Source organism: Metarhizium acridum (genome assembly GCF_019434415.1).
Source record: "Metarhizium acridum strain ARSEF 324 chromosome Unknown scaffold_29, whole genome shotgun sequence".
Classification (NCBI taxonomy): Eukaryota; Fungi; Ascomycota; class Sordariomycetes; order Hypocreales; family Clavicipitaceae; genus Metarhizium; species Metarhizium acridum.
In genome coordinates, this window is record NW_027094017.1 from 1664285 (window position 1) to 1690962 (window position 26678).

The window sequence follows — 26678 nt, forward strand, 5'->3', positions numbered from 1 at the left end:
TGCCCCCAGCAACAACGGGCATTGACGGCAGTCTCTGATTACTGAGTCTCACCACGCCGACATATCTCTTGGTTAGCGGCGGAGCCGTCACACAGGAGCCACCATTTGTTGAGTTCCCCCCAGGGCCTTGGCCTCTGTATTAGCAGCGCCCTTTTTGTTTCTCCTCCACCTTGTCGTCACCCCCCCAGTGAGACAGTTGAGGCGCAGCCTGCCTAGCCCTGCACAGACACCCTCGACACGCAGCTTTGTCGCTCAGTAACCCTACGTATTGTCACAGCAAGAACCTTGGCCAGCTGTACGGAGGACTCTGTACTGAAATGCACGTCGTCCAGTTTGTCATCGCTCTTGGTCCTTCCAAGGCAGACTGCTAGTGGCATGGAGAAGAGTCGATCCGCCCGGACGAAATCCGAGCACCCGGCGAAAGCGATTTTGTTCCGCTTAATGAACAGGAACAATGCCAAGCGGCACATACAAATTCTGGCCGCCTGTCATTAATTATTACATGGCTAGGCATCCATCCAGACATAAGAACAACCAACATATTCCGGGCTGCTCGTGAACAAGAATTGTGAATCGGTTAGCACCAAGACTGTTTCAAGCGAATTCCACCACTCATTTCTCTTTTCTTGCATGTTTCTATCCCTAGCAGTTTCGACGGCGCCAATCTTCATACCTTTTATCAGCGGCTCATCTCGCTACCGCGTCACCTAGGCACCCTGCAACTCTGTTCGAGACCAGCGTCATCGAAGTCCACGTCTGTAGGGGTGCGATGCTGCAATGAATACTCCGTACTCCGTAGTCACACTCCTATTTGCAAGCAGACAATAGGTCCTTTCCAGCAAAGAATCACTGAACTTCTTTCATACTTCACCTTCACCCACCACCTCAAAGACCGCAGGCTTCGTTTTGTAATCAACATTCAACATACAACGCCACGAACTGTCACAAATCGTCCTCTTATGCAATCATAGTAGCCTCGGCCACTAAGTCTCACCCGACCATATGTCTTCCGCGAGCACAAATACATAAACGCATACCATGCCTGAACGACAAAATACTCTCCGAAGCGTCAATACTGAGACTTCGTCCATCCCACAGATCGAAGTCATGTCCCCTCCGCGTGCTAAAATGCCCAAGCGCACACCGAGAGACACAGGATTTCCGGAGCCTTTTCATAGTGGTAAGTGGTGACTCCGAGCAAGAAGAGAACTCGTGATCAATGTGCTAATACTCAGCTGCTTAGGCCCAAACACTACACTGCCTCACCCCGATGCGGACCTTTCGCCGAACGCCATGCTTTCGTACGAAGACGTCTGCGAGGAGCGAATGATCAAGAGGCATAGGCTCTCCTTTTTGAAGAAGCACAAGCGAACGGTTTCGTACGGCGTCATCAATCCTCAATCCGAAGCCTTGAGCAGCATTCTGTCTCTCTCAATGCTGGACTTTGAGGTAAAGAACACCAATCAATTGAGGAGCACGTCGACAACCAGTCTTCGACTCTCCAAGGATGGAGGCGAGAGCATTCGCTCCAGTTCTAAGAAAGATGACGATACACCGCCGACCTCACCGGATGTAGCGGAACATCGCCGAAAGTCTGGACTATTCAGCCGATTCAAGCGATCTTGAAGCCTTGGCGGGAAGTCAACAGAGCGATATATTGTTAGGATTCGCGCCATGTATTTAGCGTTTTTACGAGGTTATGACGGCCTGCCAATATGTATAGTTTAGCGATGGAGTTGAACTGGTACTTTCTTATTTTGTTTTGGCTGAGCAAGCATGTGTTTCACAAAATTGGGCGCCTGATAGTCCGATTGGGACAGAGGATTAGAGATGCATTGGATTATCGAGATGGGGGAAACAGATTTCGGACGGTTCAGCTTTGGGAACGTATAAAGCATCATTGCCATGACACGTCATTATGAAGTGCGCATGATGGGCTTTTTTTAATTTCACCATGTTAACCTTCTTTCCATGAGTTGAATCTATGACTATGCTGTGAAGACTCCTGATGTCATGGTTGGGCTTAGCTCCCCCGATAAGTCGTGTAGCTGTAGGGACTCAACAAAAGCGGCACATGGTAGTGCTGTCCCTTCTGGACCCTGAACACGACGACGGCCTCGGGGAAGAAGGTCTTGCCCTCGCCGTAGTACCCCTCGATATCAAAGCGCAGGGTCCAGGTCGACGACCCCTCCACCTGGCCAAGGACGTCGTCGAGCGTGTAGACGGGGACCTCGCCCGAGGCGGTGGCCGAGCTGTACGGGAGCCAGACCTTGATGCGGCCGTCGTCGTCGGTGATGGACTCGAATTCCTTTGCGGGCTGAGAGCCGCGGGGCCCCTCGAGACGCACACGGATGGACTTGGCGGGCCGGCCGGCCGTGGTGTCGAGGACGTGGCAGGTGATGGCGTCTTTGGCGGCCATTGTTGGCGGCCCTGGGGGTTGGGCGATGAGGCCGCAAGTGATGGTCACTTTTGGTTGGGTGTGAGAGGGGTACTTTTTTCGAGCAGAGTTGCACTTGGGCGTGTATCGCAGCGCAAGAGTGTCTATCTAGCGAAGATGTTGAAGAGGTTCGCAATGAAACGAAAGGGAGATTAAAAACAATAATCGCTGCAGATGAGAATTTTTTTTTAAAGAGAAAGAGACAGAGAAGGAGAGAGGGAGAAGAGGTAGCTAGGTATTTGATGTAGTACGTTGTTCTGCCCCTCAAGTTCTCTGTCGTGTTAGGCTCCGCACCCGTTGGTGACATCTGGACGCTGTACGGCGCCCCCCGCGTGGGAGGCGCAGATGCCCGCACAAGTGAATTGGAGGCATCGTGAATAAAGATGGTGTGGGGCGACAAGTCTGTACGACAAATGCCAACATTGCCATGTCCCGTCTCTGCGTCTGATGTATTTATTGTACGACTCACTCTAAAAAAAAATAGGACATGCTTTGTTTTGCTCTCGTATAAATTTGGATGCTCGTGATGCTCCGCAGGTTAAAAAAAAAAGGTAATACGTTCACGTCTGACACAATGCATTTCTTGGTCGACAAAGCAGCCTACCCCTCCGCCTTTTATGTATCACCATTCACGACCTAACACACAGATCTGCCTCTCAATCGTGCCCAGCGCATCCGACTCTTCATTTTCCCTCCTGAGCTCGCCCACTCTGACTCTACACCCGTCATCCGCGAAAACGGCATCCACAGCATCTCTGATTTGCTCGGCGCTCGGCGTCTGCATCTTCAAATTGTACGCAAAGCCAGCCCATTTGGCACGCCTAGCCACCTCGGGCTTCTCCTCTGTTTCGCCGGCGAATTTGGTCGGCACCCCGTTCATGACAGCGTGTCCGAAAGCGCCGTACCCTGCGTTGGAGACGAACACATCGGCGTAGGGCAGGATAGCATCGTAGGGCAGGTAGTCGGCCCACTCTCGCGTTAGACGGGATACCAAAGCCCTCGGGAAGTGTGGCGCCAGGAAGACCCAGGGTCGCAATGACGAGGGTATCGTGTCGGCCGGCGACGGCGGCGAGCGTAGGCATGACGAGCCTGTTCCATTTCGTGCTGACCGTCCCCTGGGACACAAAGACGATCTTTGTTGTTTGGGGACCGGTGCTCGTCGCCGTACCGGTGACTTGAGACCACCAGGCAGGATGTTTTATGGGAGCGTCTATGCCCCTTCGTGGCAGACACGCTGCGAAACGCACATGGGGCGGCAAATCCGATATGGGGTATTTCAAACTCGGCGTGACCGTACAGCCACACTGCCTCATGACCTCTTTCCACACGTCAATCATGGGCTTCATGGTGCCTTCGTTGACAAGCTTATTCAGCGCCCTGTTCCTTGGTCTCCCGGACTCCGAAGCGTCGGGCGGCAGACCGAGCATGAATGGTGCCGTATCTTGGCTTTGTAGCATCAATGGCACGGGGCTAATGCCCATTGTCTTGGCCCTTGGGCATCGTGTCAAATCCTGCCGGCAGAGGCCTGCCGTATCGCGGGTTTCTACACAGTTCAATGTCCCTTTGCCTTGCGCCTGTCGAGTATCTTGGTCTTTATCCGACCCAAGGACTTCCGGCAGGTTGTAATTTGCCGGGGCATGAGAAACCTCCACGGATAAACGAATAAAGCAGCACTTTGATACGGAAAGACTGAACTGTGCAATAAATCACTCACGGGAATCTCGAGGCGATTTATATATGAGTGATGCTGGAAGTGAATGCCGCTGCTGTTTCACCGCACCAGACAATGAACGCCTCAACAGCACGACCATCCCTTTGATAGTAAATATCTACATCGTCTTGAAATGTGGCTGACCAGACCACACTCTCAACCGCTTCCCATACAGCTGCAGAAAAACAATCAAGAAGAATGCCCCAAAGCAAATAGCCGCCTGGATACCGAAGCTCTTGATTGCGCCCATGTTCTCCGCCCACAGGAACCTGAAAGTAACTAATAATAAAACCGCCGGCCACACGGGAAAGATTCAGCCAACCGGCCACTTCACCGGAGGCAGTAGGATAGGCGTCGAGGTTATACGCGTTGACGCCCACGGTCGTGATCATGATGCCGAAGACGTAGAGTCCCCAGCCGAGCGCGGCCAACATGTAGTGGTATGCGCGCTCGAGGGAGAAGCCCAGCAAGATGAGGCCGCTGCACAGAAACGGAGTGGAAATCCCAACGGCGGCCAGACGGGCTTCCGGCTCAAGGCGGCCGTTATTACGGCGCTGGTACCATTTGGCGACCAAGTCATGGAGCCAGTGGCCAGCTATCTCGCCTAGGATGGCGGCGACAATGGGTGTGAAGTAGAAGAACCCTGTGCCAGGGTCAGGCCAAGTGTGTGTGTATATGAAACATCTTTTGCGAAAAGGGGGGCGACTTGCCTATCTGCTTGGGACCGAATTTGTACAACGGCGTCAGGAACATGGCCAACGTGGTGTTGATGCCCACCACCCACGCGAAAGCCAACAGGTAGTACGTGTTGGAAATCAACACTGGCAACTTGACCAGCACTATAAATGGACGCGACATGGCCTCGGCAAAGGTGTTTCTCAAGTGCCGCGTGTGCCACTGCTCAACGCCAATGACCCTCAAGACTCGCGACCTGCGCCGAGGCTGCTCACTGGCGGGCAACTTGCGATCATAGTACGTCTCGTCGACAAGGGCAAAGATGGCGGCGACGCAAATACCCGTCATGATGGTGTAGAGACCAAATGCCCACTGCCACTTTTGCGTGTCGATGATGAATGCGGAGAAGAGGGGGCCAAAGTAGGGCGAGAGGATGATGAAGGAAGCCCAGATGTTGATTTTGCGAGCGTGCTCGTGGAAGAAGAAGACGTCTTTGATGAACATGAGACCGCCCTTTGAAAACTCGAGGTATTAGTCGACGTTGTGTACGTATCTTATTTTTTTTTTCCCGTTGCACGATGAAAGGTTGATCTCTTACTGCTTCGGCGACGGGGGAAAAGAAGCCGTTGAGGATACGCGCCGCCATGAACGACTCGAACGTCTCGGCCGCTGTACACCAGAGGGCCGTGGCCAGTGCCAGAATCATGAACCAGAACATGACGGGCAGCCTGCCAAAGTATGCGCCCAGACAGATGGCGACGATGCCGCCGGCGCCAATCATGAAGACATTGCCGACTTGTGAGTGATTGACGACGTTGGTATCCATGTGCCAGATTCTATTTCACACATGACGTCAGATTAACCATTATCATCATCATCGTCGTCTTCTTCTTCTTCTTCTATTTTTTAATTTGTTTTATTTTTGAGCTTGTCTGCGCATCAACCGCCAACCAACATGCATCAGGAATCGCACATACTCGGCTTGCGGCAGTAGAGTAACTGCACCAGTGGCACTTCCATAGTCTGGCAAAAAGGATGTCGCTGCAATGATAAACAGGAACAGGTGTTTCTTCCCCCAGGCCCAATTCAACGGGTCATTCGGGTCTTTGGATGGCTGGGGAATGAGTATCGTACTCCCATCTGGCGTGGTCTGGATATTGCGGCTCGCAAAGTGCGCGTCCACGAGGTAGCCATTGTGGTCTTGGAGGGATTCGCCGTCTGAACTGATAGCCGCTTGGGCCTCGATCTCTTTGGGAGTCATGTCTTTGCGAGGGGATTCCGGCTTTGCGGCAGACATGTCGACGTCACGATGGAGAATGACTAGGGCACGTTTCAAGAGGGTACATGAACAAAGTAAACAAAGCCAAGAGGAGATAAAAGGGAAGCGTACAAAAAGAAAGTTGACAAGACGACTTGGACCTACCTAGATAGTTACCTAGGCAGGTCAGTGGCCAACAGACTGAGAGGCGGAAACAGTCGCGTAGGGGAATTTGCATCTCGCATACGGAGTACATCTGTGACGCACCATGGCCGATTCTGCCAGGTTGGCCGATGTATGAACAGGCATGACAAATTATGTCCAAGGTCTGAGATCCGAAATTGATTCCTCCTTTGTTACGTCGTCGAATCATGAGCGCATGTGGCCAATTACCCTGACGACCAACGAGTACTTGTTGGACCACGTCCAAATAACGCCGTGACAAAATGCCAACCGAGGAAAAAGGTCCATGTTTGCCTCTTTTTGCGTCGGTTTCTTAATCTATGTTGACAACGATTTGTTTTCTTCACACCCAACAGCGTCTGCTCTGTACGGAGTACTCCGTACAACACCAACACCAACACCCCCGGGCAACTGACCAACTCGAAAAGTACAGAGTACTCCGTACTACGGAGTACTTGTCCGTAATTGATATGGAGAATTTCCTCGGCTGTCGCCAGCAATTCTGCTTGGCAACGGCTATCTCTTGCCGACCAGGGGGCCCCCGGCTCGCGTCTCGCGATTTGCGTATCGTCCAATGTCCCCCCAATGAGACACCACATGTCAAACAGCCAACTCGACATTCATCATTGGTGCGAATCCGCTGGACCGGTGGAAGCTGGTGGATCAACTTGCCGTCCCCGTGGGTCAGACGGGCCAGCCAGGTATGGAGGGTCTGGTACGATAGACGTTCGCCTGATGCCGAAGAAACAACTCGGTGCTGACATGGTGCTCCAGATCCTGACTACGGATGTGAGCAAAGTTGGATCTGTAACAGCACCAACTAGTTACTTTCTACGAAGGCAGAAGAAGGGTGCGAAAGGGTTTGTCGACCAGCAGCGCAAATTCGGGTTCTTTTCTGGCACCGTTGACGCTCAAAATCAACACCTACCTGTTCAGTTCGGTCGAAGAAAAGGACAAATCCTTCAACGTTCCAGATCTTGCTACTCCATCTTTTCTTGTACTATGTTGCGGACATGGTTTGATGCCCCGTGCGGCGTACAAAATTACGTGGCGACACCGTGGCCGGGACATGAGGGTAATCATCAGTGCAACACGACTCAGGACGTCCGAGTCCTCCCCCGGTAACAATTCGCACGTTCAATGCTGTCTTGTCACGTACGGAGTAGCGGAGGCTATATGCAACGATACTTGACTCTATGAACCGACACTGCATCTCGGTCCTGTACCGACTTCAGGTCATGGTCGAGTCATCCCCGCGTCTCCGGGTAAAAAATGGACGGCAAAGTTTCTTCTCTAGGTCCTGGTAAGGCGTGGTGTAATGTGTACATGTCTCCCCATGTCGATCCCATAAGCTTCTGCCAACTTGTGCCACCAATGGTGGTACACGACTGAATCTAGCTGTAAGCACCGATGCTGAAAAGGGTCCTGACCAACCCTCGTTTCCTGCCTTTCGTTTTTCGTTCTAGGACGCGTTGGTTGATGCGGCTGCATGCCCTTCCTCCCTCCCCATGTTCTCCGTAGAATAATTTACATCATCTTTGTGCTGGGGACATGACATTATTCCGAGGCTTCGGTCACGTATGCACGGTTAATTTGTTCAAGGGGACCTGTGGTGCTGCAGGATGAAGTATTGACCGCGTTGGTATATACTTGTTCTGCCCCCCCTCCTGGCTGTTTTCCGGTCTTGACTCTCTGGCGCTTGCCAATTGCATAATGGCCTCAGACGGGAGTTTGGCCCGTCAAGATGTAGACAGAGGGTTTGTTATTCTGGCTGTTGGCTGGATCGAATGCGGCATCACGACCTTGTTCATAACCGGTCGAGTATACAATCGTTTTCAGAAGCGAGGTGGCCTGGGAGCAGATGACTGGCTTATTTTGATATCGTTTGTAAGTCGCCCCGTCGCACAGTTCTTGTAAGCTTTTTTTCATTTCTCGCTTGTCCTCTCGCTGTTCCTGCACGTCTTGCGATGCTCATCGGGGGGAATAACTTGCTAGACACTCGCCGTCGCCTTCATGGGCGTCACCACACCAGAGGTGCAATATGGCACGGGGAGACACCTCGAGTTCCTCTCTGAGGATGAAAAGATGCAGTCGGTCAAGCTCGACTGGGTCAGTCAGGCATTCCACATTATGAGCACCGCAGTGGCCAAGATGTCAATTGTCCTCTTCATCCGGCAAATCATTGGCAAAGGCCATTCCCGCATGTGGTTCCTCTACATCATGGTGGCCATGCTGTTCGTCGTCAGCGTCGTTTGCGTCGCCTTTATCTTTGCGCAGTGCACGCCTGCTGCGGCCTTGTGGGATCCAGGACTGAGCGAGGTGGGAAAGTGTTGGGATCCCAAGGTGCAGCAGGGTTATGGATATTTTACAGCCTGTACGTAAAGTCAGTCTCTCTTCCAGTCGTGGGACTGACAAAACTCGCACCGCTTGCAGCCTTGTCCGTCTTTTCAGACTTTGCGTTGGCCGTCTTCCCCGTCACCGTGTTGTGGAATTTGCACATGGAGTGGCGACTGAAGATGAGCCTCATGTTTTTCATGGGCCTGGGAGCATTGTAGGTGACCTCTCTCTCTTTCTCTCTTTTACTTCCTTTTTTTTTCAATTTTTTTTTTTTCAATTTTTTTAATTTTTATTATTTTTATTTTTTTTCTTGGGCAAGCTGACACTGGCATACCAACATCACAAAAGTGCTGGCATTGCGTCCATTGTCAAGACCATGAAACTCGAGACGCTCTCCTCCCGAGGCGACTATACGTGTAGGGAATCCCTGCGCTTTGACAGACGCTCTGACGGAAATTGACTTTCGGGCCAATGCAGATGAAACAGTTGACCTAATCATCTGGATGATGTGAGTGGGCGCTAAAAAAAACTCGATGGCCTTTAGACTCTAAACAAGACATGTCCTCTTCTTCCCGTGCTCTGGCAAAAAACACTGACGCTGTTGGACAATCAGGACCGAACAATTCTGCATCATCATCGCCGCGTGCATTCCGCCCATGCGCTCCCTCTTCGTCAACATCTACCGCAAAGTCTTCAACATCCAGTCCACCCACGACGCATCGTCAAATAAAACGGGTGGCACGAAATCCAGACGAGGCTACGTCAACCAGCCCTCGCAAACCGAGCAGCACCGTCTGTCGCGCATGGAGTCGGGCTACTGGCGGAATGAGACGGAGATTTCGGCCGCGGCCTATCGCTCAGAACCAGACGGTGACAATTCGAGTGGACATGCTGATCGGAGGAGCGACAGCGATGAATTGCTAAGGGACCAGCACAGGGGAATTGTGAAGAGAACCGAGGTGATGGTTTCTGAGCATCGGATGTGAGCAAGAAGGGAGGCGGGGATGTTGTGCTTGTGCCATTCACCATTTGCGATTTGAAACGCTGTCGAGGGGATATTATTCCCCCCCCCCAAAAAAAAAGGAAAAAAAAAAAAGAAAAAACGATCAACAACACTGGACCTGTGGCTGCCGCGGGAAAAGCATGTCTCAACCATGCGGTTGTGTCGTGGTTGAGCCCGTAAACGGCTATGACGACATGACGAACACCACCAAGCACGAGGGCTGAATAAATGGGCCTCCAGCCATCAAACCGAACATCTGCCCAGATGTTGTGTGTCTAGCATCGCATCTGTCCCATCTGCGTATCAGATAAATCATCGCTGGATTTTCATCGGCCACTTGGAACGGAGATTGCGTCAACTCTTAGCTACTATATCAAAAGGGGTCATCATCCTCTCACAGAATCTATCGTGTCTCCAAGAACCGTGCCAAAGAAAAAAAAACACACACACTTCGATATGACGGACGTTTTCACCGGAAAATACAAACTCGTCAAAAGCACCGGTTTCGACGAGTTCCTCTCAGAGCTAGGTAGACGCGACCCAGGGCGGTGCCGTACTCGAGACCTTGACCTTGACTTACTCCAACATAGGCGTGCGCACGATAAAGCGCCAACTGGCGAAATCCGCATCTCCGGAAATCGAAATAGAAAGAAACGGAGATGGGTGGCATGTGAAGAGTAAAGCTGGACTAGGAAGTTCCGAGTTTACATTTAAGCTGGGCGAGGAGTTTGAAGAAATCCGCCAGGACGAGGCCAAGGTCCGCAGTGTGGTGGTTCAGGACGGCAACAAGTGGACGCAAACGCAGACACCCTTGGAATGGCAGCAAGATTGTGACTATTGTTCGCGAATTCAAGGATGCGCAGATGACGACTAGCGCGACTGTTGGGAACGTCACTGCTGTCCGGATTTTTGATCGCGTTGTGTAGTTTTTTTTTTTTTTTCTTTTCTTTTTTTCCTCTCCTTTTCAGGACGAGTTGATGGTGGCGCCTGGACTAGCTTGGATATGCGTAGTAACGAGGATACATAATAAAGCTCAATGAATACAAGATGCCCAAGGAGTCAAGAGGTTCGTTCAGCTCGCCTCATGTCAGGGACCAGACAAAATTCACGGCCAAAACGCCACGCACCGCCACACACAATACATGTCGCAAAGTGCCCTACTATTTCTGTCATGCCCTGCCCCTCCTCCCCCCCTGCTGCCCCTCGCCTCTCGCCGTCGACCTCCTACAACCCTCAGACCCTAGTAGTGCTTTCTAGAATAACCGACTTCATCAACGTAGACGTCATTGCCTGGAGCCTTATCTGCGAGAAACCAACCTTCTCAGTCACGTCCTCTTCCCAGTCGACGACATCCAATCCCACACCCGCACCCGTGCGGCGCCTTTGCAGATTCCACGCTCAATCTCTTGCCGCGACAAAAAAGCCTACTCCCCGGGAGCACACAACAATGTCGTCAGCCATCATCTCCGCCGACGACGCTCTCGAGCCCACGCTCCAGTCCCTCCTCGACCAACGTTCCCTCCGCTGGATCTTTGTCGGCGGTAAAGGCGGTGTCGGCAAGACCACAACATCATGCTCCCTGGCCATTCAGCTCGCCAAGGTCCGCCGCTCAGTGCTCCTGATTTCCACCGACCCGGCACACAACCTCTCCGATGCGTTTTCTCAAAAGTTCGGCAAGGAGGCCCGTCTGGTCAATGGCTTCGACAACTTGAGCGCCATGGAGATTGACCCCAACGGCAGCATGCAGGATCTGTTGGCCGGCCAGGGCGAGGAAGACATGAACGCCATGGGCGGCGGCATAGGTGGCATGATGCAGGATTTGGCATTTGCTGCAAGTTACACCCCTCCTTGACGTTTTTTTCTTTGCTTTTTTTTATTATTATTATTATTTTTTTTTATAAATATAACTTCACCACTCGCAACACAATGTCAACTAACTTTGCGTCATGAAAAAAAAAAGATCCCCGGTATCGACGAAGCCATGTCCTTCGCCGAAGTCCTCAAACAAGTCAAGTCGCTCTCGTACGAAACCATCATCTTCGACACCGCGCCCACCGGCCACACCCTGCGCTTCCTCCAATTCCCCTCGGTCCTCGAAAAGGCCCTCGCAAAGGTCTCCCAGCTCTCCTCCCAGTACGGGCCCTTGCTCAACGGGGTCCTCGGCTCGGGCGGCACCCTCCCCAACGGACAGAACCTCAACGAGATGATGGAGAAGCTCGAGTCGCTGCGTGAGACAATCTCGGAAGTAAACACGCAGTTCAAGGACGCCGACCTGACGACCTTTGTGTGCGTCTGCATCGCCGAGTTCCTGAGTCTCTACGAGACGGAGCGCATGATTCAGGAGCTGTCGAGCTACGGGATCGACACGCACTGCATCGTCGTGAACCAGCTGCTGTTTCCCAAGAAGGCGAGCGAGTGTGAGCAGTGCAACGCCAGGAGGAAAATGCAAAAGAAGTACCTGGACCAGTACGAGGAGTTGTACGCCGAGGATTTCAACGTCGTCAAGATGCCCTTGTTGGTGGAGGAGGTGCGAGGGAAGGAGAAGCTGGAGAAGTTTAGCGAGCTGCTGATGAAGCAGTATATTCCTCCAGAGTAGGGTTTCACGATTTGGACATGCATGCTGGGCGATTGAAGCGGGCGTTGTTGTGGCGTGGGTGTGTGATGATGGGGTCATATTTCGTCATGATGGACATGGTGGACATGATACGCGTACACGAAGCGTCACATTGGTCATGATACACATATATAGAACCGGAACAAAGGATTTGCTTGGGAAAAGTGTATAATGAACTTTTTTTATTTTTTTTATTTTTTTATTTTGGATTTGTTTTCTCTGCAAAGAGTCATGATGAGACCTGCGGTCATGGTATTTGGAAGAATTCTTCCTGAACCGAGCCAATCCATTTACGCCGTAGCAATGCCAATTCATCTGTTAAACTGCCACCCTTTGCTCTGCAAGCCAAACAAGGTGGCCTGCCAAGTCAACGCCATTGAAAAGAAATAAGAGGGCAAAAGGCCCCGTTCCCAACGCCGATCCAAAAAAGCGAAAAGATGAAATAAAAGCAACGAAAGGCCACTAACTACGAATATCCGTTTGGCTCAAGCATTTGTGTCGAGGTCGCCAGCCGCCGTGATGATAATATGCAGTTGATCCGGACCCAACAGCAATCCTTTTGGACGAGCACATGTCATCCTGGGCACCAGACGCGAGAGAGCTTGTCGTCAAAGTCACAATTCGCGGTAGTCGCTGGGCCTGATCCTGCGCTGCTTGTTTTGGTGGCGATGAGGGTTGACCGGCTTTCGAAAATAGGCATCCTCATCAGCCTGGTTGTTCTGCTGGCCGAAATTCTGCCCTCCATTTTGGAAACCGCCCATGCCGCCGCCCATGTTTCCCATATTTCCGCCCATTCCGTTCATGGCATTCATACCATTCATGCCGCCCATGCCACCCATGCCACCCATGCCACCCATGCCGCTCATGCCGGACATACCGCCCATACCGTTCATGCCGTTCATACCGCTCATATCCCAGCCGCCGTTCATCCCAAAACCTCCACCCATGTTTCCGAAATTTGGCATGCCCATCATCGGCATGCCCATCATGTTGGGTGGCATTCCCATATTCATGTTCATGTTCATGTTCATGCCGGGCATCCCCATCATATTTGGGGGCATCATGCCCATGCCGTTAAACATCATGTTGGGCATACCCATGTTGGGCAGGCCGTTCATCATGTTGTTCATGCCATTCATGTTGCTTTGCTGGTTTTGCATCGCTTTGGGGCCTTTGGGGATTTTTGGGTTTTCGAGAAAGTCGTCTGCTGGCCGTTTCTTCGGATTGACCTCTTGGGTATTCGACTCGTCCACAGCTTGCTTGTCCTCGGACTTGACAACCTGCATTTCACCTTCTGCGGCAACTGTGGGTGACTTGACGGTGGCTTCTGGAGGGGTCGGAGACTTCTGTGTTGTTTTCGACTCATCTTGGTTTTCCGACGGCTTTCCCTCTGTCCCCTGCTCTTCATCATCAGACCTGGCATCGACTTTCTCAGTGCCGTTCTCAGGGGCAGCAACATCACCCTTGGGAGACGCTGGCGGAGGGCTCTTGGCAGTCTCCTTTTCCTTGAGGTATTCCTGCATCTTCTTTGATGTTTCGTCGTCAGGCTGAAGATCATCGATTAGCACACCTTCGGTTTGACATGCAGGGCAGACGAAGTCGCTTTCGATGAGAGCATTGGTTATGCAATCATTGCAAAACGTCTTCTTACAGCAAGGTGTCTTCATTGGTTCTATGAACATCTTTTTGTCAATCGAACATTGTAGACCCCTCTCCTGCACTTCCTGATCTTCGGCTTGAGCTTCTTTGTTCGCCGTAGACGACTTGGCTTTGGCCTGATATTGCTCCCATGATGCCTTGTCCGGCTCTGCAATGACAAATTCTCCCTCGGCATTGACCATGATGCCAGATGGTCGTTTAGATTCATCGCCATCTGTCTGGGCCAATACAACCGACTTGTCAACTTTCTGGAGGAAAGATCGGGGGATGCCAGTGGTCCTCTTCACACGGGGCCGGTTATCAAAATCAGGATCATCGTTTGTTGGGCAAAGCTGAATCCAATGCCCTTTATTGCCACAGCGGTAGCAAATGTATCCCTGAGGAGGATCATGGTCAGGGACATTCGCCGGCTTCTTAGCTCCGGGTTTGAAAACGGGAGCTTGACTATGAATGTGTTAGCTGGGTTTCTGTACTCAATGTAGAGACGCAGGCACTTACTGAGACATTTCTTCCTGTTGGGCAGACCACTGTTCTGTCTGGGCCGCAAACATAGCCGCCATTTTCTCCTCCTCCGTCATGGCATTGTTCATCTCACTGATAGCAGTGGCACTCGGCTTTGATGATGAGGCCTTGGATGACTGCTCTTTCCGGCCTGCATTCTTTGCAGTCACCGGCATCTTGCCTGAAACATATCTTGCGGCTCTGCCGGCTCCAGGTTTCAGAGCTGGCTGTCGCCGAGCTATGACGGTTGTTGATCTGGGAATGATGGTCGTGTCATCGTCATATTCTAGGCAAGGGTTAGCATCTTTGCAACTCGGCTCGTTTGGTAGCTTGCGGGAAATACGCACCTTCACTGTTGTCATCGGTGTATATGAAGAGGTCGAAATCTGTGCCATCTCCCAGGCCACTCTTGTTGATAATTTCACGCTTCAACTCAAAAACCGAGATACCTGTTCCGTCAAATTCCACTCGGGTGGGTTCTTTCTGAGACTTAAACTTGAAAAACACTGATGATGCCATTTTGAGATCTGATTGATTCAGGCAAATCCTTTGTTACGAGGAATGCAGACAGCAGCAATGTCAGTAGCGTTGGCGAACGTCGCGAAGCGTTGTACCAGTAAATGCTCAATCGCTCGCCCAAAATGAAATCAAAATTGAATTGTTTTCTCTTTTTTTTTTCTTGTGCTAGAGACGGCAGTTATTTCTTTTGAGTGATTTCCCTTCTCTTGAAATTTCTCTCCTTTATTTTGTTTCTTCTCTCGCACTCGAGTGCTATTCAGGATAAGTTGAAAATTAAATAGTCAATTCTGATTGTACTTGGAAACAAAACAAATGAATATAGAGGTTAGAGGGTTGAACAATAAGGAGTACAATAGGCAGACGCCCGAGGAATATGCTAGCCCACACGTTCCACCTCACAACCGATTCAACCACGAGAATACACCCACCGCTCCAGAAACGCCTCGAGTTAGCCAAAGAGCCTGATATCTAGATATCCTTGCAAAAAAGCAAGCGCGCGACACTGAAATGGGGGTTATGTTCCGTCTTGAGCTTGTCGAACCACTTCGTCGTTGTTCGTCAAAGGGGTGATGGCGGAAAGATCATGCACTATCCGCGTGATGCGGCTGGGCAAGGTCACGAGTGGCGCAGAGTCGTCTGTGTGGGCATCAGCCAGCTGTCGATTAGTGCAAACGATTCCCCAGAAGCCAGAGTTGAAAAATCTGACGATCCAACGATGGATATGTCGACAGATGATGGGGGAGGGAAATGGGTTGAAGTTGGTTGATGAGGAGAAAAGCTGGAGAAGCGCAGGGAGACAGGCGATCCATTAATAATGACTAGCTTCGGCCAAATGCGACGCAAATACCCGGGGCCAAGTTTCGCGGACAAACACAATATCCGGTTTCCGATAAACATCTCGCGAGTACTACTAAGGAAGTACGTACTCCATTGTGTCCATTTTTAGCGTCTACGGTGGATCTGGTCACGCAAAAAGTTCCTTTCACCGTCAGCACATTTCCATTGGCTGCCGGGATAGCCGTTCCTCCCGCTCCTTCTCTTTGCAAGTGCAGTTGCGTCGCGTCCTACCTCGAGTGTGCAGCAGCACCCAAGCATCTCCCCCACCTGCTACAAAAGGTCAGGTAACTAACTACCTAGGTAGTATGCGCAGCGAATAGTGATGCCCCGCACCGTCTTGCTACAGGCGGCGCTCTGCCATACTCCTCGAGCAACTCATAGGAGATCTCTCCCCCTCTATTTCTTATATTCTTCATTAAAATCGCAATTCCAGGGGAAGATTTCTTGTCGTCGTTCATACCTCACAGACTCTATCCGCGCCCATCAAGCTAAAAAGATGGCTCCCCAACTTGACAGCTACTTCAAACAGGTGGACGATTCCGCCAAACACTTCATTGAGCGCCTCCGCAAGGCCGTTGCCATTCCCTCCATTTCAGCCGAGGACGCTCGTCGTCCCGATGTCGTTCGCATGGGAGAATGGCTCGCCGGCGAGTTGAAGAGCTTGGGAGCTGAGGTCGAGCTTCGACCTCTTGGCAAACAGCCTCACAAGGAGCACCTTGATCTCCCTCCCGTTGTCCTCGCTCGCTACGGAAATGATAAGAACAAGCGAACGATCCTTGTATATGGCCACTACGATGTTCAGCCTGCCGAGAAGAGCGACGGCTGGGCTACCGAGCCTTTCGAACTGGCTGTTGACGACAAGGGTCGCATGTTTGGTCGTGGTTCTACTGACGACAAGGGACCTGTCCTGGGCTGGCTTAACGCTATTGAGGCTCACCAGAAGGCTGGCATCGACTTTCCCGTCAACCTGTTGATGTGCTTTGAGGGTATGGAAGAGTACGGCTCAGAGGGTTTGGAGGAGTTCATCCGGGCTGAAGCCAAGAAGTATTTTGCCGATACCGATGCTGTCTGTATTTCTGACAACTACTGGCTCGGTACCGAGAAGCCTTGCCTGACTTACGGTCTACGAGGCTGCAACTACTATTCTGTCGAAGTCTCTGGTCCTGGAGCTGATCTTCATAGTGGTGTTTTTGGTGGCACTGCTCAGGAGCCCATGACTGACCTGGTTCGCGTCTTGGGCTCGCTTGTCGACACTAACGGCAAGATCCAAATCCCTGGGATCATGGAGCAGGTTGCCCCCGTCACCAAGGAAGAGGAAGGCCTCTATGATGGCATTTCTTTCACCATGGACAACATTTTTGAGTCGCTGGGGAGCAAGACCACAATCCACGACGACAAGAAGAACACTCTGATGGCACGTTGGAGATACCCCTCCCTGTCAATCCATGGTGTTGAAGGTGCTTTCTCTAGCCCTGGAGCTAAGACGGTCATTCCTGCCAAGGTCATTGGAAAGTTCTCAATCCGAACTGTGCCCAATATGGACATTGACACCACCAATAACTGCGTCTACAAGTACGTTGAAGAGCAGTTTGCCAAGTTGAATAGCAAGAACACTATGAAGGTCTACGCGCAGCACACTGGCAAGTGGTGGGCTGCCTCTCCCAAGCACTGGAACTTCTCCGCAGCTGCCAAGGCTACCGAGCGTGTCTGGGGCGTTCAGCCTGACTTCACGCGTGAGGGTGGAAGGTAAGCAGGATTCAAGCCATGTAATGGTGGATACATTCAAGAAGCTAACCTGGTTCTCAGCATCCCCATTACTCTAACCTTCGAGGAGGCTACCGGGAAGAACGTCCTTCTGCTTCCCATGGGAAGTTCAACCGATGGTGCCCACTCGATCAACGAGAAGCTGGACAAACGAAACTACATTGAGGGCATCAAGCTCCTCGGGGCGTACCTGCACTACGTTGCCGAGGAGCCCCAATCGTAGGTGAAGGATTGAACGAGGACAAAACTAAGTGAGCTGTATAGTATAACGGATAATTAGGATATGGCCATAATGGCCGAATATACAACTATCATGCTGCCGTGTTTGTGTGCGCAGGGTGTGAAAGTCGTCGTAAACATGGCGGAGCTGGGACACCGAGTGACATCTCCAACTGTAACAGGTAGTGGCGCAAAAATCCCCATCACGGCGCCGACCAGATGCCGAACGGCCCCAGCGCATGTCCCAAGAGGTCCTTGCCAAGACCCGCTCAATCAAGGAACTGATGTTGATGGACGGGCACAGCAGATGAAGAGTATTTCATGTCAGTTTATACGCAGGAGAAGGGAGCAGGTTTTGCGTCTCGGTTTTGGTCTTTCGGAAGACTTGGGCTACAAGCACCACGAATGCTAAATCTGGCCTAGCGCCATCAGACCATGACATGTCTGGTATCAAATGTACGGAATATCTTACGAAAGGGAGTATGTACGTGAAGTACTTAGATGTACTTACGTGCCAACGCACTTGACCACCCAGCCTTCACTCGGAACTGATGATACGTTGACGGTCTGGCATGCGGGGTTGGTTTGGTGGTCATGTCACCCGCCCATGTGAGATTCGCTGTTGGTCGCGGTGTCGAATGTCCCATTACATCCTCTTGTCTCTTTGGACTTTGAACTTGCGCATGCCTTGTTGGCCCCCGCTGGTTTCTGAGAGAAACGCAGCGTCCTTGACGAATTCGTGCCCGGCAGGCTCTGTGCGTCTCTGACCGGTTGCATTATTGGACGTTGTGCTTCATAGATTAACATCCAGAACAGCACCGCACCCTGGTCGGCAGTGTTCCCGTCAAAATGGCCCGGAGACGCAGCACTACCAGCATCTCAGCAACACGGCCCGTCTTCCCGAGTTTCTTGCTGCCAAGTTTTAATTTCGCCTTCCACCGACGGCGGTCGACGCTTGGTTCGTCGTCTACGGCCTCATCAAGTCCAGCAGGCTCGGCCGTCTCGTCGACACTGACAACACCCTCCAACAGCCCACCGGCACATGGCCCGGCCTCCAAACACCCAACTTCGGAGCGTTGCTTATCGCGCAGCGCCCCAGATACCCTTCGCTGCACTGACCTGCTCGACGGATCTGGCTCTCACATCGCAGATTATCTCAAAAGGCTTTACCGGTCGCTATGGACGAGCTTTCTTAGTCGCGCCGCCGCCGCCGCCGCCGCCAGCTGACAACACGACTCTTCTGAATATTCGCATTGGAAGAAGTGAGGACAGGCAGCTCGTTACCGGGTGGCACGTTGTTGCGGATATTTGTTGTGCGACATGTACACGCAAGCTCGGATGGAAGTATGTTGATGCTACAGAGCCGTCGCAAAAATACAAGGTGGGAAAATATATCCTGGAGACGGAACGAGTCATGTCGCACCGGAGCTGGGAGGACTATAATGTCCAGGATCTCGGGTTTCTTGGACAAGAAGGTCGCGAGATTGAAGGGCGGAGCAGCGATGAGATTGTGTTTGATTCGGATGACGATGAGGAGTGTGAGGACATATTCGCGGGGACCTGGGATGCTGCTACGGTAGCCAAGAGAAGGAGTGAGTCGATTGCGAGACGGATTTCGGCGATGGAGTAACTTGGGCGTGTTGCTTGGTTCGGCACCATGGTTTCTGGCGTTTGCGGGCTTGGTTTTGGGAGACATTTGTTGGGCAGACTTGGACAATGCAGTGAACGGATTGATACCCAGCTTGAGCCCAATTCTAGATGAATAATTTGAATAATACCCGGAATGCACTTGGATAGGCATTCTGTATAGGAATAACGAGCAGTATTTCATGGCCGTGTCTACTTTCTCCCAGGATTCAACTCTCACTTGTTGCCCAGGCTGTGATGAGCAGCAGCCTTAGAGGCACTTCTGCGAATCATGATTATCATGATGGGTTCCAAAATACTTGGGATAACCGGCTCGACCTGCGATGATAACTATGAGGCGGCACTGTTTGTTCATCACGGCTCTCACCCATCTGCCCGGTACACCTCGCAAGTGGTTGGTCACGCATCTGCAAATTTCCCGCACCAGGTACACCGCATCGAGCAATGGCCGACTCTGCCGAACCGAGAGCAAGGGGTAAGTAACTACTAGGTACCGGGTGCATGGTTGGATCGTTGCGGTTTGGTGGCACCGGCTACTTGCATGAGTACATGGAGGGAAGATGCCGTATCTATAGGAATGTTTGCCAACATTGCAAAATTGGCCATGAGCACTCACATGACCAAGCCATACAGGGAGATGGAGCTCGGTGATTATGCTTCCGAAATACAATTCCACACGCACGATGATCAATTTCCTGCACTGATACACGGAATGGGATCCCCGATACCTTACAACAGCGACGGCGAAGTGAATTTGCTCACGTTGGCGCACAAAACCACGCCGGATTACTGACTACCTAGTTACTTAAGTAGTTAGCTGTATGGCTAAACCTTGGAATAAATAAAGTTGAATGGCTCTTGTCTAGCTAGAGTCAACCCAGAGCCATCACTCTGCCCAATACATCTTGCAGCAGAAACCTAGTTTCAGGAAAGCATTTCTAGTAGCCCAAGTTGGCATTGACTTGGATTGGTACAAGAACACACCAGGTCATTAAGCATACGTATGGCTAAACCTTGGAGAATTCAAGGTCGCCCGGCTCTTACTCAGAGTCAGCAGCCCATGGCCATGTTTCTAAGTGATTGAGTGCTGCCTTGGCGTGTTTGAGCAGTCCATGTCTGCCGGCTCCGGATGTCGGTGGCTGAGGCTACCCAGTTGACCCATTGATGGAGGGACATCTGGAGGCTCAACCAGCAAGCAAACTTGACATGAACTCAGTTGAGTCTGGTTCAATTGGTCAACTGGTGGTAGCCAGTGACCCGTTGGCAACTAAGTGGGATAGTGGCTCGTCCACGTAGTCGCTGACAGGTCACTCACTGACTTCAATGTTCAGTGCCGGCCCTCACAGCACCAAAAGCGCTGCACTTTGGGGCTGTCGTGCCATGGTCGCGGTACATGGATTCCACCGCCCGCTCCCGCCACCTTGGCCGGCGTCAAGTCACGTGGCAAGGTACCGCCAGCCTAGCCCCCGTCGCTGCAGGGCCCAACACAGGTTTGGCTTGGGTACAAAGGCGGCCGAGCGAGAGTGCCTCTCCAACTCTTTCCTGCCTCTCTCTCCACTGGTGCTTTTTTTAAAACTGATATTCCCACCGTCAGTCCCCTTCCAACACCAGCGTCCCCAGTCTGCTGTCTGCTACTCAGCACAACCCGGGCTTCTTTATAGGAATCCGGCATTCATTTCTGATGCTGTCAACTACGTGACCGCCATTCCATCCATGAATGACTTGTGAGTTGTCCCTGCCTCGTCCCTTGACCGCCCGTGCCACTCTCTGTTTCCCAGCCGCATGTTGCCGGTTCGCCATTATCCCGAACATCGCTTCGTCGATATCAACGCTTTCCGAGCTTGGGTATGCCCTCTCCAATGCTCCAAAGTGATGAACACGATGTCTACCGATGATCCGGATGCAGCTGAGCCCTCTATGCTGTCTCTACTGCCCACTTCACTCTGCAATCGCTTCATCCGTGTCCGCCAGCCTAGCCATCACCAACCCACGTGTGAATGCGATTACATCCATTGTTCCATCAGTTTCAGTCATAAACGACTCTGAGGGGCGTGTTTTCGTGTCGCGAGCTCCCCTAAATCGACCCAATGCATTCATTCCTCTGGCAAACGAGGCTTCAGAACATGTCTGCTAACATTTTACTTCTCTTAGCAAGCACTACGCGCGAAAGCAGCTACCATGAGCTCCCCGGTTGTGATGGGTCCTGTTAATGGACACTTGTCGCCGGACGATGCCATGACATCTACAGTTGACGCCGAGGTCGGGCAGAGCGATACCGATATCCCCGATGCTCATGAAAGCCCAATGGACCGCTCATCGCCGTCGGCCTCGGAAGCCCAACCCCACGAAACGCCAGACCAAGTCGACGAAGATCGAGCCTCTTCGGATGGTGATGGATCTAGTCCAGACAATGCGTCCGAAGATGGCGACTTTGACATGCAGGAGAGCGTTGCTTCTCACCAAGACGACGACGCTGAAGTAGACCGCGAGAGCTCACCCGCCTCCAGCCGCCCATCAAAACGGAAAACAACAGTAGCCGAAGAAGACTATATGCGAGAAAATCCAGAGCTCTATGGGCTCCGAAGAAGTGTATGCGCCAGAGATCAATGTATATGAGGCATTAATTGCAATTGCTGACCAAATGACCTAGACACGCGCCAGAGAAACGAGAAAAATGGTATGCCTCCCCGACACGACCCTCTCGACCGTGTCGCATTGAACTCACACATTTCTAGGTGGACTCTGATGACTCCGACTCAGAGGATGATGAGCCCGTGAATCGCCGCCAAGCAAAGAGACGGCGCGTCAACACATTCAACACATCCCAGCCTTGTAAGTGTGCGTTTTGCCATCTAGGCATCCTGCCCAACATGCTAATCATCACCCTCACGTCACCAGCGTCCAAGAGAAACACACCTCTTTTACAACCGTCTACAAACGAGTCTGATTCTGATTCCGACACGTACGGCGGAGCCCGAGCAAAGAGCCAGCTGAAAAAGGCGAGATTACAGAGAGAGTCACAACCTGCCCTCGCACTTGCCGAGAAGAGATGGTCAAGCCGCCGCGCTGCTCAACAAGTCCAGCAGGGCATGTATGAGGAAAGCGACTTTGAAGACGATGAAGACGAGGCGGACATGGCATCGGCATACTATGTTGCTGACTACGTGGACGACTCGCCATATGTTGAAAAAGTGGTGCGTCACCGGCTCAAAGATGGGCTGGAGTTGCAGTACGATGCCAGCCGTCACGACTTTGAATATTTCATCAAGTGGCAGGGCAAGTCTCATTTACATGACACTTGGGAAACCATTGAGTCGTTGCGTAACATGCGCGGTTTTCGCAAGGTCGAAAACTATTTCCGAAAAGTCGTTGAACAGGAGCTGGATATACGGTTTGGAGATGACATCCCGCCCGAGACAAAGGAGCAGTTCTTCTTGGACAGAGAACGAGATGAAGATGCCTTCGAAGATTACACCAAAGTCGAGCGAGTGGTCAATGTTCGCGACGGGGAAGACGACACCGAATACTATGTCAAGTGGAAGGGACTCACATACGAGGAGTGTACCTGGGAATTGGCATCAGAAATAAGTCCCGAGTTTCAAGACAAAATCGATCAGTACCTTGATCGATCATCACGGTCATGGCAGTCTGACCGACGCGAAACAAACCCTGATACCCGAGGCAGGATGATCAAGCTGGACAGCCAACCGTCTTACATCCAGGGTGGTGAGCTCCGCTCATTTCAGCTGAAGGGTCTCAACTTTTTGTGCCTCAACTGGACAAGAGGCAATAATGTCATCCTGGCTGATGAAATGGGCCTTGGTAAGACTGTTCAGACTGTTTCGTTCCTCAGCTGGCTTCGAAATGACCGTCGACAAGAGGGACCGTCACTTGTGGTGGCCCCTCTCAGTGTCATTCCCGCCTGGTGTGATACATTTAATCACTGGGCTCCCGACATCAATTATGTCGTCTACCTCGGTCCTGAGGATGCGCGCAATATCATTCGCGAGAATGAATTGATCGTTGATGGCAATCCCAAGAAGCCAAAGTTCAATGTTCTTGTCACATCATATGAATTTATCCTGCAAGACTGGCAGTTCCTACAAACAATCAAGTGGCAGACTCTTGCTGTTGATGAGGCTCATCGTCTGAAGAATCGAGAGTCACAGTTATACGCGAGACTTTTGGGTTTCGGCGTTCCATGCAAGATTCTCATTACTGGCACCCCAATCCAGAATAATCTAGCCGAGTTATCGGCCTTGTTGGATTTCTTGAACCCCGGAAAGGTCGACATTGACGAAGATTTGGACTCGCTATCCGCAGTTGACGCACAAGAGAAACTAGAAGAACTGCACAAGTCTATTGCACCTTATATTTTACGAAGAACGAAAGAAACAGTAGAGTCCGATTTACCACCGAAGACGGAAAAGATTATCCGCGTCGAGTTGTCTGACGTTCAGTTGGACTATTACAAAAACATCTTGACGAGGAATTATTCTGCCTTGTGCGATGCAACTGGTGGCCACAAAAACTCTTTGCTGAATATCATGATGGAGCTCAAGAAAATCAGCAATCATCCATACATGTTCCCTGGTGCCGAAGAACGTGTGTTGGCTGGCAGTGTTCGTCGTGAGGACCAGATCAAAGGCCTGATCACCAGCAGCGGGAAAATGATGCTTCTCGATCAGCTTCTGTCAAAGCTTAAGAAGGATGGTCACCGGGTCCTCATTTTTAGTCAAATGGTCAAAATGCTTGACATTCTGGGAGATTACCTGTCCTTGCGAGGTTACAAATTCCAGCGTCTCGATGGTACCATTGCTGCTGGTCCACGTCGCATGGCCATCAATCATTTCAATGCTGATGACAGTGAAGATTTCTGCTTCTTGCTGTCGACCCGTGCCGGTGGACTGGGCATTAATCTTATGACCGCCGACACCGTCATTATCTTTGACTCTGATTGGAACCCTCAGGCCGATTTGCAGGCTATGGCTCGAGCTCATCGTATCGGCCAGAAACGTCCCGTCAACATTTACCGTCTTGTGTCCAAAGAGACGGTGGAGGAAGAAGTGCTTGAACGCGCTAGGAATAAGCTTTTGCTGGAGTACCTGACCATTCAGGCGGGCGTCACTGACGATGGCAAAGCAGCATTCAAGGAGAAGCTGAATAAGAAGGGTCTCAAGACAGACGGCCCTTCATCTTCCGAAGACATCCAAATGGTCCTGAAGATGAGGTCGTCCAAGATGTTCGAGCAAAGTGGTAACCAAGAGCGGCTTGAGCAACTGGATATCGACTCAATCTTAGAAAATGCAGAAGTTACCAAGACCAAGGTTGACGACAAGATGAACCTTAGCAGCGGTGGCATTGACTGGGACAACTTCATGCAAATTACTGATGTGAAAGTGGATGACATCAATTTGGACTGGGACCAGATTATCCCTGCTGATAAATTGGCAGAGATCAAGGCGGACGAGGAGAAACGCCAGAATGAGGAGTATGTTGCCAAGTTGGCGGCGGAAAATGCACCTCGCAGAGCTACAATTAAGAACCGCAACAAGGAGAATGATCGTGCTGATCGTCTCAAGAAACGCCAACGGGAACAACAGCAAGAGGAGGAAGAACAGCGAGCCCTATTAGCAGACCCAAAACGGCCATTGACCGACAAGGAGCAGCGAAATCTGATCAAAGCATACTTCCGGTTTGGATCCATGGATGATCGCGAATCTGATATTATCCAGGAAGCCAAGCTTGTAGAGAGAGACCATGAATTTGTCAAGTCTGTGCTAGACGATTTCATTACAGCCGCTCAGCGGGCTGTGGATGACAACAACATGAAGCTTGTGGAAGAAGAAAAGAAGACGGGAAAGAGTCTGACAAAGAAGGATCGGAAAGCTGTCCTTATCGACTTTGGTGAATTGAAAAAGGTCAATGCTGAGACAGCAATTGAGCGTCCCAAACAATTGCAGCTTCTGCGAAAGGCCATCCGCAGCCAGTCAGACTGGAAAACCTATCGTCTTCCAGATGCCACCAAGGGTGCCAACTACACATGTGCTTGGGGAGCCAGAGAGGATGCAATGCTTCTTGTTGGTATTGACAGGCATGGATTTGGAGCGTGGGTACAAATTCGTGATGATCCTGAACTCGACATGCAGGACAAGCTGTTCTTGGAGGAGCATAGAGTCGGCAAGAAGGAGGAGCGAAACAAGGCAAACGACAAGCTGAAAGCACCAGGTGCAGTTCACCTTGTTCGTCGGTCTGAATATCTGCTCTCTGTTCTTCAATCCAAGTACTCTGGTGATCGGGCGGCACAGCGAATCGTGGATAATCATCACCGAAACAACAAGAAAAACAGTGTGCCCAACGGCCATCGTGGGAGTGGAACCGCATCACCCGCTCCTCATGCTGTTAAGAAGCATCGTGACAGAGACCGCGATGATCAGCGGGCTCGAAGCAATACAGACGATCGTGGATCAGCTAGACCCGATTTCAAGCGAAAACACGCATCATCCTACGAGGATGATCGCAGCCCAAAACACCGCCGAGTTGAAGATGGTCGTCGGCTAAGCAAACACGGCATTGACCGTGACCGTGACCGTGATAGGCTGGATCATCGTCGCTATCGAGACGATGATGATCGACGACATGATAAACATCGACATCGGCACGACGATGAACGACGCCGCGATGAGCGACGTCGGGACGACGATAGATATCGTGACCGTGACCGTGATCGCGATCGTGAGCGAGACAGAGACAGAGACCACCGGGACCGCCACAGAGATAGGGATAGAGAGCATGCTCGAGACAGAGACAGAGACAGAGACAGAGACCGGGACCGTGATCGTGACCACGATTCACGCCCTCAAGATGAGCGAAGGACCAAAGCCCTACGCCGTTTGGATGAGCTCCGCCGCATTGGTGACAACAAAGATGAGCGCAACAGGGACAACGACGCCATGATTTGGTACCTCCTAAAACCTGTCCGCGAAAACTTTGAAAAGATTTTGTCTACAACCAAAGATAATGTCAAGTCTAGCAAAGAGCGTGCGGCAATTTTCGGAGTAGAGCTAGTTGCTATAGGCACTTTTCTTGACGAAAAGCTCCCCGTCACTGCGGCTGATGAAAGTCTCAAGAACAATTTTTGGTATGTATATACCCAATACTGAAATGTGTGAAACATGCAAAACTAATCCTAGGGACGACAGGGATTTCCTAGCTGCACTCTGGCCGGTTGACGATACTAGCAAGAGCGTCACTGGCAAACGATTGAGCAACATGTATCGTACACTCCACGCCCGCAACAAAGATTCAGGATCC

General features: G+C 51.4%; 15 protein-coding genes across 15 annotated transcripts; 11 read left to right on the plus strand and 4 right to left on the minus strand.

Annotated features, from left to right (window-relative positions):
- Positions 1-1038: 1038 nt before the first annotated feature.
- J3458_004586 (uncharacterized protein) lies at positions 1039-1626 on the plus strand (the record flags this gene model as incomplete). The annotated part of the gene is made up of 2 exons (XM_007809235.1): positions 1039-1180; positions 1244-1626. 2 exons carry the CDS (start codon positions 1039-1041, stop codon positions 1624-1626), a joined length of 525 nt encoding a protein of 174 aa, XP_007807426.1.
- Positions 1627-2023: 397 nt separating this feature from the next.
- J3458_004587 (uncharacterized protein) lies at positions 2024-2419 on the minus strand (the record flags this gene model as incomplete). Its single annotated transcript, XM_066118297.1, has 1 exon — positions 2024-2419. One exon carries the CDS (start codon positions 2417-2419, stop codon positions 2024-2026), a length of 396 nt encoding a protein of 131 aa, XP_065976900.1.
- Positions 2420-3059: 640 nt separating this feature from the next.
- Positions 3060-3317, minus strand: J3458_004588 (uncharacterized protein; the record flags this gene model as incomplete). The annotated part of the gene is made up of 1 exon (XM_007809234.2): positions 3060-3317. The coding sequence occupies one exon, from the start codon at positions 3315-3317 to the stop codon at positions 3060-3062; it is 258 nt and encodes an 85-aa protein (XP_007807425.2).
- A 1079-nt stretch (positions 3318-4396) lies between these two features.
- On the plus strand, positions 4397-4756 carry J3458_004589 (uncharacterized protein; the record flags this gene model as incomplete). Its single annotated transcript, XM_066118298.1, has 1 exon — positions 4397-4756. The coding sequence occupies one exon, from the start codon at positions 4397-4399 to the stop codon at positions 4754-4756; it is 360 nt and encodes a 119-aa protein (XP_065976901.1).
- Positions 4757-4802: 46 nt separating this feature from the next.
- J3458_004590 (uncharacterized protein) lies at positions 4803-6120 on the minus strand (the record flags this gene model as incomplete). The annotated part of the gene is made up of 3 exons (XM_066118299.1): positions 4803-5336; positions 5422-5659; positions 5801-6120. 3 exons carry the CDS (start codon positions 6118-6120, stop codon positions 4803-4805), a joined length of 1092 nt encoding a protein of 363 aa, XP_065976902.1.
- Positions 6121-7026: 906 nt separating this feature from the next.
- J3458_004591 (uncharacterized protein) lies at positions 7027-7389 on the plus strand (the record flags this gene model as incomplete). Its single annotated transcript, XM_066118300.1, has 1 exon — positions 7027-7389. The coding sequence occupies one exon, from the start codon at positions 7027-7029 to the stop codon at positions 7387-7389; it is 363 nt and encodes a 120-aa protein (XP_065976903.1).
- A 588-nt stretch (positions 7390-7977) lies between these two features.
- On the plus strand, positions 7978-9587 carry J3458_004592 (uncharacterized protein; the record flags this gene model as incomplete). Its single annotated transcript, XM_066118301.1, has 6 exons — positions 7978-8151; positions 8260-8638; positions 8698-8815; positions 8950-9017; positions 9079-9109; positions 9215-9587. 6 exons carry the CDS (start codon positions 7978-7980, stop codon positions 9585-9587), a joined length of 1143 nt encoding a protein of 380 aa, XP_065976904.1.
- Positions 9588-10060: 473 nt separating this feature from the next.
- On the plus strand, positions 10061-10478 carry J3458_004593 (uncharacterized protein; the record flags this gene model as incomplete). Its single annotated transcript, XM_007809232.2, has 2 exons — positions 10061-10133; positions 10195-10478. The coding sequence occupies 2 exons, from the start codon at positions 10061-10063 to the stop codon at positions 10476-10478; spliced, it is 357 nt and encodes a 118-aa protein (XP_007807423.2).
- A 331-nt stretch (positions 10479-10809) lies between these two features.
- Positions 10810-15674, minus strand: MPE1 (Retinoblastoma-binding protein). The gene is made up of 3 exons (XM_007809230.2): positions 14726-15674; positions 14376-14664; positions 10810-14321 (listed from the first exon to the last, which is right to left on the minus strand). The coding sequence occupies exons 1-3, from the start codon at positions 14895-14897 to the stop codon at positions 12833-12835; spliced, it is 1950 nt and encodes a 649-aa protein (XP_007807421.2). The 5' UTR covers positions 14898-15674; the 3' UTR covers positions 10810-12832.
- On the plus strand, positions 11052-11456 carry GET3_1 (Golgi to ER traffic- protein; the record flags this gene model as incomplete). The annotated part of the gene is made up of 1 exon (XM_007809231.2): positions 11052-11456. The coding sequence occupies one exon, from the start codon at positions 11052-11054 to the stop codon at positions 11454-11456; it is 405 nt and encodes a 134-aa protein (XP_007807422.2).
- On the plus strand, positions 11586-12200 carry GET3_2 (Golgi to ER traffic- protein; the record flags this gene model as incomplete). The annotated part of the gene is made up of 1 exon (XM_066118302.1): positions 11586-12200. The coding sequence occupies one exon, from the start codon at positions 11586-11588 to the stop codon at positions 12198-12200; it is 615 nt and encodes a 204-aa protein (XP_065976905.1).
- Positions 15675-15926: 252 nt separating the features above from the next.
- Positions 15927-17815, plus strand: J3458_004597 (uncharacterized protein). The gene is made up of 2 exons (XM_007809229.2): positions 15927-17480; positions 17541-17815. The coding sequence occupies exons 1-2, from the start codon at positions 16057-16059 to the stop codon at positions 17719-17721; spliced, it is 1605 nt and encodes a 534-aa protein (XP_007807420.2). The 5' UTR covers positions 15927-16056; the 3' UTR covers positions 17722-17815.
- Positions 17816-18254: 439 nt separating this feature from the next.
- J3458_004598 (uncharacterized protein) lies at positions 18255-19612 on the plus strand. Its single transcript, XM_007809228.2, has one exon. It carries the CDS (start codon positions 18760-18762, stop codon positions 19345-19347), a length of 588 nt encoding a protein of 195 aa, XP_007807419.2. The 5' UTR covers positions 18255-18759; the 3' UTR covers positions 19348-19612.
- A 1930-nt stretch (positions 19613-21542) lies between these two features.
- hrp3_1 (ATP-dependent DNA helicase Hrp3) lies at positions 21543-22083 on the plus strand (the record flags this gene model as incomplete). The annotated part of the gene is made up of 2 exons (XM_007809227.2): positions 21543-21953; positions 22015-22083. The coding sequence occupies 2 exons, from the start codon at positions 21543-21545 to the stop codon at positions 22081-22083; spliced, it is 480 nt and encodes a 159-aa protein (XP_007807418.2).
- A 151-nt stretch (positions 22084-22234) lies between these two features.
- hrp3_2 (ATP-dependent DNA helicase Hrp3) lies at positions 22235-26527 on the plus strand (the record flags this gene model as incomplete). Its single annotated transcript, XM_066118303.1, has 1 exon — positions 22235-26527. One exon carries the CDS (start codon positions 22235-22237, stop codon positions 26525-26527), a length of 4293 nt encoding a protein of 1430 aa, XP_065976906.1.
- Between the last annotated feature and the right edge of the window lie 151 nt (positions 26528-26678).

Bases quoted from the DNA above. Each gene is read 5' to 3' on its own strand.
- J3458_004597 (XM_007809229.2), top strand. From the start codon at position 16,057: ATGCCCCGCACCGTCTTGCTACAGGCGGCGCTCTGCCATACTCCTCGA. The intron at 17,481-17,540 runs GTAAGCAGGATT...CCTGGTTCTCAG, and splicing joins TTCACGCGTGAGGGTGGAAG to CATCCCCATTACTCTAACCT.
- J3458_004598 (XM_007809228.2), top strand. From the start codon at position 18,760: ATGGCCCGGCCTCCAAACACCCAACTTCGGAGCGTTGCTTATCGCGCA.
- MPE1 (XM_007809230.2), bottom strand. From the start codon at position 14,897: ATGGCATCATCAGTGTTTTTCAAGTTTAAGTCTCAGAAAGAACCCACC. The intron at 14,665-14,725 runs GTGCGTATTTCC...ACCCTTGCCTAG, and splicing joins CACCGATGACAACAGTGAAG to AATATGACGATGACACGACC. The intron at 14,322-14,375 runs GTAAGTGCCTGC...ACACATTCATAG, and splicing joins CAACAGGAAGAAATGTCTCA to TCAAGCTCCCGTTTTCAAAC.